Consider the following 14,638-nt stretch of genomic DNA (forward strand, 5'->3'; position numbering starts at 1 on the left):
CTTAGTGCCTGCCATGGTGTCCAGGGTTGGTGGTAAGTACAGGGCTCCATCGATCTATCAATGATCCATAAGTTAGGGGAAAGGGCTGGAAGGAGGATGCCTCTGTGCCTCACAAAAGTAGAGCTGTCAGATGTAGGCAGCATTGTATTCATGGGGGTGGAATTCACGTCTTTATAGTCCATTTTGGACTGTAGGGAACAATAGCAATTTAAAAATGCAGTGCAGTTTCTTCTCTAAAGGAGCCACTGAAGTTCAACCCATTTCTATACTCAAAGAGCTTTACATGGTCTGGACCCTAACTTTATAAAGTGCAGGCAAGTACCTGACAGTTCAGTGACTCATATTTCTCTATATATTAAGCTCAATGGAGTAGTAAACTATGCCTTTATATACCTTTGATAATGTTAACCTTGCTGCAAATCTAAGTTATAGTTTTCCACCACTACTCATAACTACAATAAGTTTCATACATACCGTAGATAACAGATTTATAATCTTGAAGCCATTGAGGCAAGAGTAACCAGCAGTAGAACAGTGTAAATATGTTGCTATAGGCTGTACACAGACAGATCAAAGCTAAACTGCATGTGTGTGTGTGTATTTCATCAGAATGATTGCAATTGTCGATAATGTAAGAATAACAGAGAGATAGATACCATAGATATACCTGATAAGGTGCTTTATACTGTACTGTGCATCATATATGAGTTACTTTATGTCTGATTTTATAATACATCATTCTCTCTGCTTGAGAGAAAAAAAACCTAATATGACTCCAGTTCCCACTCTTCACTTCTATACAAGATACCAAATTAAGCAGGCAGAAAAGGTGACTGATCCATAACCCCTACAACATTAACCATAACCCCTACAACAATATTAATCATTTCAGTGCCACCTCTGCTGGGAGTTAAGTACAGAATGATAGGTTAATTAATGTAACTCTAAAACATGTATTTTCTGCATTTAGTTCTGACTTTTTTCTTATGGGCTGTTTTTATGCAGTGTATTGTCATGATAACCTACAAGAAGTTTAGTTGGTTTCACATAAATTTTTTAAGCATATTATTGGATTTTATAAATGGCCTTTTTATAATACATTTTGAAATTATAATGTCTTATAGTTTGCAGTTAACAAGCTGTCATAAGTGGTTCTTTACTGTGCTCACCCGCACTGAGAGCAGCATAGTTTCATGGCTGTGAGTGTAAGCAAAGCAATGCATCAATCACCTATCCATTGTAAAACCTCATATGCATAACACTATATTTATACATTGATACATTAAACTACATATGTTATTTAGGCACCCAATTATGGTACATGCAATAATGCTTCCTCTGGTATGGATCTTATCTCTTGCACTGTTTGTGCCATTAGCAAAGCAAAGCATTTCTCTGAGGCAAAGAATCATGGATAGACTGAAAGTAGCAGGACTGACATTAAAAAGCCTAAAATGGGAGGTTGCATGTCTAACTATGGAAATGGAGGAGCAGGTATAAGGAACAGGTATAAGGAACACTGAGGTAGAATAAGTAGAAATGGATAAGACCGGAATAAAATAAGGAAGGATGGGAAAACAGATGCAATAAGCTGTAAATGTTACAGAGGACTTGTGAGAATGTGTAACACAATGGGGTAGAGTTATCATGCTGGGTAAAAAGTGGAGTAAAGCATTACCAATGATGTTGCCCAGGGCAACCAATCAGCAATTAGATTTCAACAAGTAGAAAACCAAAGCAAAGCATCTGATTGGTTGGTATGAGCAATAACACCGGTATTGTTTCACTACACTTTTTACCTGGCATGATAAATATTCCCTGATGGAAAGAGCAAATTGAGAAGATTGCAATAACTCTGGTGGGATGGGCAGTAATGGAGAACACTGGTATAGAACATGCAGGAATGGGTTAGACTAAGATATGATAAGCAAGGATATGTAGGAATGAGAATGAGGACTGGGTCAAAGCACTAACATGCTCCTCATCCTGATAGGATTTTTAAACCCGGACAATCGACATCTGCCCAATGTTCGGTCAGGTATTGGTTGGGTAAATCCATCTGAGAGCCCCACACAGGGGCCGATAAACTGCATACTCATACCGTCAGCAGCTTTTACTCTCACCTTAACTCAGGAAGATTTGCTTGTTTAGTGAGGATGGAAAATGGGCATTCTTTGCTCACTTTGACCATGAAAGGACTGATATGATTATTTGAGCCTAAAGCCAACTATTTAATATTACTTTTTGAATTACTATTTAAAATTTTTAAAAGGCACAGTATGAATGCCTAGTGACTAGTGAATACCTACTTATACCTGGCTGATATACAGGGCATCAATTACTATACATTAGAGACAACCCACCACAAATAGAACAAACCTCTGTGGCAAAAAACAATGTCAAACCTTCACCACATCTTGATTTCAGACAAAATACCAATTTCATACACATTAGAGGAGATCAGCATCCATGGTCAGTACAACTGTTCTTCTTCCAATGTGGTGTACGTAATACAAAGCATTAGACAGGAGGAATGTATATAGGAGAGACTGGCCAAAGCCTGAGAAAGAGAAAAACACACCGTCGCTTTACTATAACTATTAAAAAACACACATCAGTAGGATACCCTCACTACTCTATAAATGATTTAAAAATGTTGGTTCTTAAAAGAAATTTTAATATAAAAGATGAAAAAAATATGAGGATAGAAATTAATGAAAACTTTAAGCTCCGGTGAATGATCTGAACCTGGTCCTTGGATTTATGGCTCCCTCAAGAGAGTATTGTCAAGAGGAGCAGCCAATCAGTAGGACCAGGCTAGGACTGGGAATTTGTGGATTCTGGCTAATGCCAGAGGGGCTGCTGTAATATGCCATACAGTCACTGTTTAGTGGGCCTGCAGGGGCTGTTTGGGCCTCTGTGTACTTGACATTCTAAAACCTATTTTGAATCCCCGTCCAGGCCTGGTAGGGACATACCTTACCTTGTGCCTTTGTTTATGTTTGTTTATGTATTCACTGTATTCAAACCCTCATTATGATACAGAGGTAGGCAATGTATTAGTTCTATCTGGTCAGAAGTTTTTAGATAAGCTTTAGTAAGAGCCAATTACTTAAGGCATGAAATTAAAAAGAACCAAACTGCTAATCCAGTCATGCCCTTATCTGTCCCAGGACAAAGCCTTTAGGCTATTAACTAAAATTAAGGTGAAGAACAAGATGGTGAACATCCACAGCAATTTAAGGAGCTTAGCACAGGAATTGCTGCACTTCTATATTTAATCTTCTCTTGATTGGTTAGCATGTGGTTAAAGGATTGCCGGATGTCATTTATGGTGACATTCTTTAATAACGAAAGAACATTTTAGCCGGGGAATTATAATAGTTGTCAGTGTAAGACTGTCACCTATGGTCAGTAATCCTTTTGAAGGGTTGTTAATATAATATTCGAAAATTACAGACAACGGTTGTATGAGCAACAGAGCAGGTCAAACAAATTTCCTGCCTTCCTGTAAAGAGCTGGATAGACATTTTAATAAGTGTGATATTGTCTTTATAGATATTTCTCAAGTTTAAAAAGCTGTGAAAATTCAAATTGGTATGATTAAAGTGATGTAATGTGCTGCAAAGAACATACAGGAAAACTTGGAAATGTTTAAAACTTAAATTCAACAATCTCTTAAAGATTGCACATGGCATCTAGCAGGGTTCTGTCCTTCCCTCATTTTCTTGACTTGTTTATTTATTAACCTGAAATGGGCATTGCCAGGGGGATTTCAGTGTTGCTGAAAACAGAATATTATTTTAGGTGATAGACTCTGCTCATAACTGTTATTAAAAATATAATAAAATGTACATTTACTTATAGACCCTCTTTGCACTTAAATAAACAGCTACTGTAAAGCATTGTGAGGTTGTTTATACAGTTAGTAAAGGAAAGTCACTAAAATAATGGAAATCTTAGTGTATTTGATATTCTGACTACCGGTCGCACAAAAGATCTTTAAATCCGCCAATAACGTTCAGGGCTGAAACGGCAGATAAGGAGGTAGAAACAATAGGATTTCTACCTCCTTCTGCCGATTCAGCCCTGATGGCAGATTTTGCTCAGGCGCCTTCTATGGTGCCCGATCAAAATATTTTAACCTGGCCGATCGGTGAGTCGACCGATATCAGCAGCCTCCTGCGATATCGGTCGACTCACTGACTTGCCATACACGCACCAAATATCGTACGAAACGAGGTTTTGTATGATATTATCGGTGCGTGTATCGCCAGCTTTATTCTTCAGATTGTAAACTAGGGTTGGCACCATTAAAAAAGTCAGGCAGGGAGGGGGGTATAGACATGTGTGACGAAGGGGTGCCCCCCCGAAATGTTATATGGTTTGCTACTAATAACATAGCAGGGTTCATATTACTTAAATAAGTCCTATTATGCCAATATTTTTGCATATTTTGAAATATTGTGCACCAGGCAGAACATACATAGTAAGGCCAGGGAGTGCTGGTGAGTGTGGATAGCCATGGGGGCAGCCATTCAAGATAAAAAAGGAGAAAAGGCACAAGTTACATAGCAGATAACAGATAAGCCCTGTAAAATACAATGGTGTTTTCCTGAGTTTATCTGCTATCTGCTATGTAACCTGTGCCTTTTAGCTCTATGTCAGCTTGAAATGCTGCCCCCCATGGCTACACAGCAGCTTTGTCTGAGACAAACAAACAACTTTTACCAGTGCAGGGCAATACTACATTATATTTGAATTACTTTAATTTAGTGTTCCTTTAATGTTTATTGATGTCAGTGGTTATGTGTTGGCTTTACATTTGGCCCCTTTAACCAAAGGCACACAACTGCCTACCTGCTCTGATCAGAAAGCATCATAGTGACAGGGAAATGTTATTAGAAATTTCCCAGGGACTTAAATTTCCTCAATTTGCCTATAAACAAAAGTTTTATTTATCTAAACAAAAAATATTGCTCGGACCAGAGCCTGTGCCCACAATTTATCTCTATCTTAATTATACCCATATTAATACAATAATGCAAAATATAGCGTTTCAGGAAAAAAAAATGAATAGCCATTAGCGTGTGTGTATTGGATCATTTGTTTATTGTACAAACACAGATGCCTGGGTTTCTGTGTTATTGTAGTATTCACTTGTTCCAGGAAATGCTTTAATCATGTTTTCTTTATATATTTATTTTTTGTACAGTAAATATTGATTTTTTTATAGACCCTTTTCTTTTAACATTTGTTAGGACAGCCAGGATTAAGATATAGCTATGTATGCCATAGGCATTATACCATAACAAAGAAGAATTCATTATGCACTATAATATGATTAAAAATACAATGCTAGTACTTTCTTAATGTGCAGTTTTTGACCTGATATTAGTTATGCATGAGTAGCCATCTTGTATCGCTACTTGCTTCTCTCTCGCATCTACTGTGCAATTTAAATGCCTTAGTGGCAAAGCTAGTGGTATCCTTCACTGTATAATAGTCTTTTGGATATAATGTGCCTTTTGGATCATACGTGGATCAAAATCTAGAAAACATCATGTATTTATCATGTATGTATAATGCATGAGAAAAAACAGCAGTAAGTTATTCAGCATTTTGTTTCTGATCTGGGTATAGGCTGCTCCTTGGAAGTCCAAAGGATGCAATAAATTAGGGGGAACTGTAATGGTGGCCATAAACGGGCAGATTTCGGCTGCTGATCTTAGCCCTTTAGACCAATTTGGCACCTTATCTGCCTGTGTATGGGGCTCCCTGACATACAACATGGCACTCAATCTGTGTATTTATACTTATTTATTGTATTGTTTATAATACCTTTTAGCACAAAAAAACTAAAATATCTAAAATCTCCCCCGTAGTCTTTGGGTACATTTCCAATGTATATTCAAGCAGGTTACACTTGCATATACTGTAAATCAAGCCCATTTTAAAAGGAACTTGCAGGGGATACTGTGTATAATTGTGAGGCAGTCTGAAAGGGTTTACCTCCCCTTTATACAGATGATAAACAGTACTAAATTGTATCTCGTAGACAGAAATAATCTAAGATGCTTTGCTCTAGTTCTATACCGTATCCAGTTATTTGTATTTCCGTTTTGCCTCTCAACAATGTGAAATTAAAAATTAAAATGAACAACATGCTAACTCTACCACAGATCTCATTAATCCCTGAATAAGCTTTATAGCACGGAAGGGTGCTAAAATGTGCTGTTTGTGTACATAGTGCCCATAGCAACCTGGGTGATTGGGTTCTCTTCATCAAGCCTGTTGTTCAAATCAATGACTACAGTAACCAGACAACAGTGTAAATGCCTATGTTAAGAGCTGCAGAAAAAAAAAGAAAGAAAAAAACATTAAAAAGTTGAAAAAATGAGGCCTTTATGTGCTAGAAACCCCTACGTTTGATACATGTAATTTTAAAATAAACTTTAATTTTGCTCAGCACACCTATATAATTTGCTTCTAGGTCACATGTATTCATACAGTTCTTTTTATTGACAAAACTGCCTTTATATATAATAGTGAATAATTTACCCCCAATTGTAAAGGAGTTCTATGACCATATACTAGCACAAGACTGAAGGACAAGTGCTTAATATCTTTATATTTTACAATGGGGTACATTGTTTATTGTATAAAGTTTTAATAGGTCATGTGACAAAAAGTACATCACTAAGCATTGACAATAATTGATGACATCACTACGCACCGTTTATAAGGATATAAATTACAGGTTATGCATGCCTCTTGTGTGTTATATTTATATATTATACAGTTTGGTCATTTCCCTGTGGGACTAAACTGTAAATTAAAAATTTTTAAATGGTGCTTAGTGATGACATCAGTTATAATCAGAGCTTAGTGATGCAATTTCTGTCACATGACTTACTAAAACTTGTATATTATTATAAAATTAAGTACCTCCTCTTGTAAAATATGAGGATATTAGAAGTCATCCTGGAGTTCCATGACCTGAATGGTCATGGAACGCCTCATTGACTTATAATATCCTTATATTTTACAACAGGGGGTACTTTATTCACTACAAATTGAAAACTATACCGTCATAATACACTTTCTGTTAAATGTTTTAAAACAAATATGTCTTGTGTGTAAAAACTGCAAAGAACTTTTAGCTCATATTGGAAATCTAGAAGATTATAATAGAAGCACCATTGGCGACAGATTCACAGCAGTGTATACTCAGCATTAGAAAGCACAAAGAAACATGGGAAAAAGACTGAGCATCAATTTCAGGAAGACTTATTATTCCACAGTTCAAAGACCATAGTGTGAATACAAGATACAATATCAAAATAGCACTATACAAGTGTGAGAACAACATCTATAGAGTACAGACTATAAAACAGGAGCATCAATAAAACATCCTCACGGATTTAGACATGATAATAAATTCCACAATCAGCAAAAGAAGTCGACATCCATCCGTCTTTGCTGCTAGTGGAATTTAAAATTAGGGCCCCTGTGATGATCTGGTAACAATGCTGCCACATGCTTTTAGATTTTCTGCTTTTCCTGCACATTGTTATATCTTGTATTTATGGCATGCGTTTCGCTGCAGGGAGTAACAGGACAGAGCTTCTTGAACGTGGAAATTGTTTTTATGTTTTTGGCAACTTTAAAAGCAATCTAAAAATGAGTTGTGGAATTGCTCCTGCTACCCCATTCTTTCTTTGTCATGCAGAAACATATTGCACTTTACTGGTACCATATTATATTCATTTTTCAGTTGCCACTAGAAACATTATTTTTCCCTGCGACCTACAACAGGTGTGACAAACAACATAAAATATAGATTTGCACGGCCCTAGCAAAGGTAGGACCCCCTAGTGCTGGACAGCCTTTTATGAATATATTTTTAAACAAAAATTGTGGCTACGTACTGTATTCATATCTGGCATGGATGACTTCTTGAACAAGCATAATATCAATGGATATAGTGATCATAAGGGCAACAGTTAGATAGTACAGATATTGGTATATATAATTTATACATGTGAGTGTAAATATGGGAGTGATTTTGGTAAGAGTGTGCGTATATGAGCTCTGGGGTTCATTTGGAAGGGTTGAACTTGGTGGACTATGGTCTTGTTTCAACACAACATAACTATTTGACAGTGTAACTATGTAACATGTCGAGAGCCATACTACTTGTAAATCCCAGTATTGTTATATATCATCTCTCTCTCCTTACTTATCTAAGCTTAAGGCCTGCTGTTGTTTGTTATTTAAATCATTAACCATCAAACTGCCCTTCCCTGGTTAGATTCTGTTCAGTTAATATCTCTACATGGTGCCTCCTAAACTGATTGCAATGAGCAAAATGGGGTCTTACCAATAACACATTTTATTTATAGCCTAATGTTTGGGTTACACTGGTTGTTTACTTTTTAGGGTAATGACAGACGAGGAGATTAGTCACCCCATGATAAATCCCCTCTACTGCGAGCAACAAAACTCTTGCAAATGCCTTCCCATGGCAGATAATGTGACTCGTCAATGGAAAGACTTATGCATTGCTTCTGCTTTTACCAGACTTACAAAAGCGGAAGTGACTTGCATGTTTTTACATTATTGCTGGTGGGAAGGCATTTGGAGCAGATTAGATGCCAGTGGTAAAGGAGATTTATCATAGGTGACTAATCTCCTGTTTTGTCCTAGGCCTAGCCCTATAGCTTAAATATCTGAATATCTGAAACAATACTAATAATAACAATATGAACCTTTGTTGCTTCACATGTGATGTTTTACCTCAAACAAAGAACCTGAGTTGTTTTCAATTGTTTTTATAGAGCCGTTAGCACGACTGGCAAGATTCATTTGCAGGCTTTGTAACCCTCTTAATAAACTCCGTTATTGCTGATTTGATTTTCTAAAGATTCAATTTCTAATTCAGTTTATTACAGTACAGAGTAACATTTCCTTAGGGGTAAAATCAATACAATTTTCTGCTTTAAACAGGTAAATGTAGTATCGTGATGGTGTTTCACTCAACTGTATTTAACTCCTAATAGCGACACTGCCATATTGTTAGCCTCAAATCCAGAATGTTTATAAATGTGTGTTTTCCGTGGATATCTCACACCATATTTATTAATATCACAGTTTTACTTAAACATGATTCCTACTGCTAGATATCCTTAGGTTTTCTATAGTCCTGTATTTCTGTGCATCGGTAGTAAACAAAATCTATACTTTCTCTCCTCAGGTTTTCCATACATCATGAATTTTCACAAGGATTGTGGATTCATTCCATCATGAAGACAGCTAAAGGAACAACTTTGTCACACTGAAAGTTTTTGTTTTTTCCCTGTAAGTTGCTTTGCAAAGACGAGGAAAATGAATCTCTCCAGTTATTTTGAAAATCAGTCAGTTCCTAACAACATTTCAGGAAATATTACATTCCCTATGTCGGAAGACTGTGCTTTGCCAATGCCTATAGTTTTTACTCTCGCTCTTGCCTATGGGGCTGTTATAATTCTTGGACTCTCTGGAAATCTGGCTCTAATTATCATCATTTTAAAGCAGAAGGAGATGCGAAACGTCACCAACATCCTCATTGTGAACCTTTCTTTTTCTGATCTGTTAGCAACAATAATGTGCCTGCCTTTCACCCTGATTTATACTCTTATGGATCACTGGATCTTTGGGGAGGTCATGTGCAAGCTAAATGAGTACATACAGTGTGTTTCAGTGACCGTCTCCATCTTTTCACTGGTTCTTATTGCTATTGAACGCCATCAGTTGATAATAAATCCTCGTGGGTGGAGACCTAATAATAGACACGCCTGCTTTGGAATAACTGTCATATGGGGCGTAGCAATGGCTTGCTCTTCACCTTTAATGATGTACAGTGTTTTAACTGATGAACCATTCAGAAACATAAGCCTTGACTCCTACATAGGAAAATATGTTTGCCTGGAAGATTTCCCAGAGGACAATTTCAGACTTTCTTATACAACATTACTCTTTATTCTACAGTACCTTGGGCCACTTTGTTTCATTTTTGTTTGCTACACAAAGGTAACACCTTTAATTATTCTTTTTGAATTATATTTAGCTTTCCATGGTGATAGGTTTAGAACATATTGTGATTTTTTTTTCTTTTCTTTTAGATATTTCTACGATTAAAAAGACGAAACAATATGATGGACAAGATGAGAGACAATAAGTACAGATCCAGTGAAACTAAAAGAATTAACATCATGCTCCTATCCATAGTGGTGGGATTTGCTCTTTGTTGGCTGCCATTCTTCATCTTCAATTTGGTGTTTGATTGGAATCATGAAGCCATTGCAACCTGCAACCACAACTTGTTATTTCTGATTTGCCACCTCACGGCGATGATCTCTACGTGCGTGAACCCCATTTTTTATGGTTTCCTTAACAAAAACTTCCAAAGGGATTTACAGTTCTTCTTTAATTTTTGTGATTTTAGATCTAGAGAGGACGATTATGAGACAATAGCTATGTCTACCATGCACACTGATGTTTCCAAAACATCTTTGAAACAGGCAAGCCCAATAGCATAAAAATGAACGACAAAATGCCTTTTTTTTAATGACAGTAAGTGTGTTGCAAATATGTATCCCAAATAAGCACAACGCCATTTTATCTTGAAGTTCTAGCACCAAACACTGCAAAGGCATGGCTGTGTCCCGTCTGCACTACCATTATACTCTATTCACCGATTAATAATAGTAACATGAGCAGCTGTTACACATTCCAGTTGCTGGGCTGTGGAACCATAGTTGTACTGTCAACATTCTGCAAGCATTCAGCTTTATTTCAGTCATGTGGCATTCATGTGGTGTTTGGCACTGAGAACAAGCATTCTTCGGTAATATGACGATCGCTTTAAACTGTGAATGTTGTTACTATGTTTTGTATTCTAAACTTAAATCTGTACTTGTAACTATAACTGCAGTATATGATATACGGTATTTATTACAAAAGTTGCAAAAAGTTACTTTTTTACCTATTTTATTAGAATTTAATAGATGTTAAGTTATACATTATGCTATTTTATATTGCATTCATATGTATTATGTTGTCTTTGAAAAACTCTTGTGCTAATGTAGTGAAATGAAGAGGGAGTGGGAAAAAATGACCTTCAGAAGGTTCATAGGATTCCCAAACACACTACAAACGATCTGTTTACCATTTCGTATTTTTTAGGTTTAGATACCCATGTTGTTATGCTTTATTCTATTTACTTTCATATGAGAGGACTTTTTAATGCTATAATTTAAGGAAGAATTTCTAGCGATGAAAGTAGCAAACAAAAAACCTTGGACCCCCTACTGATTAGAAAATGAGGTGACTATACAATAGTCATTGATATTATTCATGAAACAATAGCAAGATAATAGGGTTAATTTACAACCAAAAGTCATTGTTTTACCCATAATGCACTGTTCCCCCCCATAATTCCAGAGAGACTGCATCATTTCTGCAACTAAGAATTATAATGACATCTGCACCTGATTCTTTAGGCACAAGTCACTATAAATCATTAGGGAAACTCTCACAAAAATTGTATTGACGTAAAACACTTTCTAAATACAATCAATTAAAAATTCTATATTCTTTATGAAATAATAAAGTTACTCTTTTCTATCTCCCTCTCAATCTCTGTCACTCTTTGTTCCCTCTTCATGCAGGAGTATAATTTTGATAAACAGTTAGGTCTAATACATTGTTAGGGTATTAGAGCTCACTCTTTCAAAATAACTAGCTCTGATGGAAATCCTGTCTCTCTACATGCAGGATGTGTGCCAGAGTCAGTTATTATGTTAGTTTTTGTTAGTGCTGGAGTCAGTAAACTATGTTAGTTCAAATACATCTGTCAGAATCTGACCCGACCACTGCATGAACAGAGGATGAAAAAGGACAGGTTGCTGAGATGGAGATAATAAAGTGTAACTTCATTATTTTAAAAGTGGTACAGAATTTTTTATTGATTATATTTAGAAAATGCCTTATTTCCATGAGCTAAAAGTTATATTAAAGTATAATTTTTTTCTGTAGTTACCCTTCAAGCTTAATGGCTCACTTGGCATTTTCTCTGCCGGTGAAAAAATGCCAGCAAAGGAAAGGCCAAAACCTTTCTGTGTGTGTAGTGACAGGAATGAATAAGGACTGGCTGTTACTGGGCACACAGGATTAAATCCCATTCATTCCTGTAACTATACACTCCCGGAATGGATGTGGGTTGGATCAGCTTTTTCTTTGCCTGCTTTTTAAAAAACTGGCGAAAACACCATAAGTGCCAGTGTCTAGGATTTTTATGGTATGCGCCTTCACATGAAGTTCATTGATGAATTAAAGGTTTAAATATATGAATGTATAACTTTATATAGCTCTACTAGGATAAGCAGCACTGTAAAGTTTTAAATACAAAAAGTACAAACAGGGATGACTAACAGTGTAAGAAATAAATATATAAACAATAAATGCCATGTAGTCCATTGTAAGAAGCAAAGAAGGAAGCAAGTTCCTGCCATAGAGCTTACAGTCTAAATACATGCCATATGAGTCAACATAAATAGATTTATTGGGCCATACATTCAAAGTATAGAACTAATATAAAAACAAGCAAAATGGACCATCAGTATATGTTTAACGGCTTTTTCTTTTTATACTTATTTGCTGTGAAGTAAAGTTGTGTAAAGTGTCAGGAAAGAGGCCTGCCTGAGAGTGTGGGGTATAGTTAGAATAAGCTTGTGAGCTTTGTTTCTATTTTACCTTCATAAACAATGATCTTAATGTGATTCGCATTTACCTTATAGTTTATATATAATCTGGATCTAATTTGAAGTGTTCATTGGACAAAAAAGTTCTCCCCTTTCTGTGAAACTAAGCAAACATTTGTATAGAAAGTTTTAGTAGAAATGTGAATTAACAGGGAAGAAGTTTGCTTGTGTTTATGTAAGGTTTTAAGGAAACAGGAAATGTTCTTCCCACGGGGCCTGAAAAACCATTCCCCTCATGATTATCGTGTCTCAAATATGTGCCACCTGGGTTGTTGTGGAATCTAATGGGTTACTATAATACTGTCAGGGCCACCATCAGGGGGGACAGGGGACAGTTGTCACGGCATGGGTTACTTAAAATAGCCAGACCCTTCTGCCGTCAGTAAGCTGCAAACTTGGGAAAGGAGGGCAGGATCTAATGTGCCTGGATGTTCTTTCCCTACTATTGCTCATTTTGTCACAGCCGCATAGGAATTAGTTAGGCTGGGGGGAACTTCAAACTTCACCCAGTAACTTATCCTGTAATCCCCATGCAGCTTTACTGGGACTTAAAGCTGTGTGACAAAATGAGCAGCTGCTCTAGGGGAGATGGCAATGATGACCTGTGGGGGTTTGGGCTAATGTCTCATGCGGGTAATTGTGGAAGTACCGGGCTCCAAGTAGCTAGTGCTAAAATCAGTAGCCGCTATATTGCTACTCCCAGCTCCTGTCCCCCAATTCATCTGGCTGGCTTTAGCTGTAGTGATGCTGGGAGTTGTGGTTTTTAGCAGATTTATAGATCACAGTGTTGGGGATTTATTTAAGGCATCTGATCTCTATATGTATTACCTGGGGTATAATCACTTGCGGGGTTGGCTTTGCCTGCCCCATGTATTCAGCAGCCGCCCCATACCAGTAATGTAACATTTCTGCACACTTCTCCCCAGCAGGTATTTCTTCTTCTCTGTTGGGCCCAGAGGGGGTGTGGGCCCGGGTGCGCGTCCCCTGCCCCAGACTCTGCCCTGTTTGTATCTCTCTGCTCCCTTTATTCCAGTCTAACTTCTTCTTGTGTAAATCCAGCAGGTCTGGTACATTCCTTTAAAGGGGCTGTCCACCTTTGAGTTAACTTTTAGTATGATGTAAAGAGTAATATACTGATACAATTTGCAATTGGTCTTTATTTTTCATTATTTGTAATTTTTAATTATTTCAGTTTTTGTTCCAGCTCTCCAGCTTGGAGTTTCAGCAGCTATTTGGTTGCTAGGATCCTAAAAACCAGGTTGTGGTTTGAGTGAAAGACTGATATATGAATAGTAGAAGACCTGAATAGAAAAATAATGAATATAAAGTAACAATAATAATAAAACTGTAGCCTCACAGAGCAATCGTTTTTGGCCCAGGGGTCAGCGACCCCCTTTTGAAAGCTGCAGAGAGTTAAACCTCCCCTTTAAAGCCAAAAACTAAGAGCTCTGTCCTAGATCCTCCATTAAAAAAATAAACCTCTTTTCAATATACATTCATTAAAAAATCCCATACCATTTTTATAAAAAGACCCAATCCTTTGCCTGCAGCCCCCCTTTCCTCCACTAGCTCTGATTAGTGATGGCACAAACCCTTAAATGGCTGCCGACTGGACTACAGTGAAACAAGCAAAGGGGCTTGTGAAGCAAAGGGGGGATTTGCAAGCAAGGGATCATGTTTTTTTCATAAATGGTACAGTTTTTTTTGTTTTTTAACCATTAGGCCCCCGGCGGAGGGGGCTGGTAAAATTGTTGCACAGGTCCATGTGATCCCTGATGGTGGCCCTGAATACTGTGAGCATAAACCTATCACATTACTGAAGAATGACCCATGTG

General features: G+C 37.1%; 1 protein-coding gene across 1 annotated transcript in view; it reads left to right on the forward strand.

Annotated features, from left to right (window-relative positions):
- npy1r (neuropeptide Y receptor Y1) overlaps positions 1-13,945 on the forward strand; it is a 50,739-nt gene extending 36,794 nt beyond the window's left edge. The window contains exons 3-4 of the mRNA XM_018095865.2: positions 9,257-10,071; positions 10,164-13,945. Coding sequence (XP_017951354.1) covers positions 9,388-10,071; positions 10,164-10,580 — 1,101 coding nt within the window. The 5' untranslated portion in view covers positions 9,257-9,387 and the 3' untranslated portion in view covers positions 10,581-13,945. The remainder of the gene's footprint in view (positions 1-9,256; positions 10,072-10,163) is intronic.
- Positions 13,946-14,638: the final 693 nt, after the last annotated feature.

Source organism: Xenopus tropicalis, chromosome 1, assembly GCF_000004195.4.
Source record: "Xenopus tropicalis strain Nigerian chromosome 1, UCB_Xtro_10.0, whole genome shotgun sequence".
NCBI lineage: Eukaryota > Metazoa > Chordata > Amphibia > Anura > Pipidae > Xenopus > Xenopus tropicalis.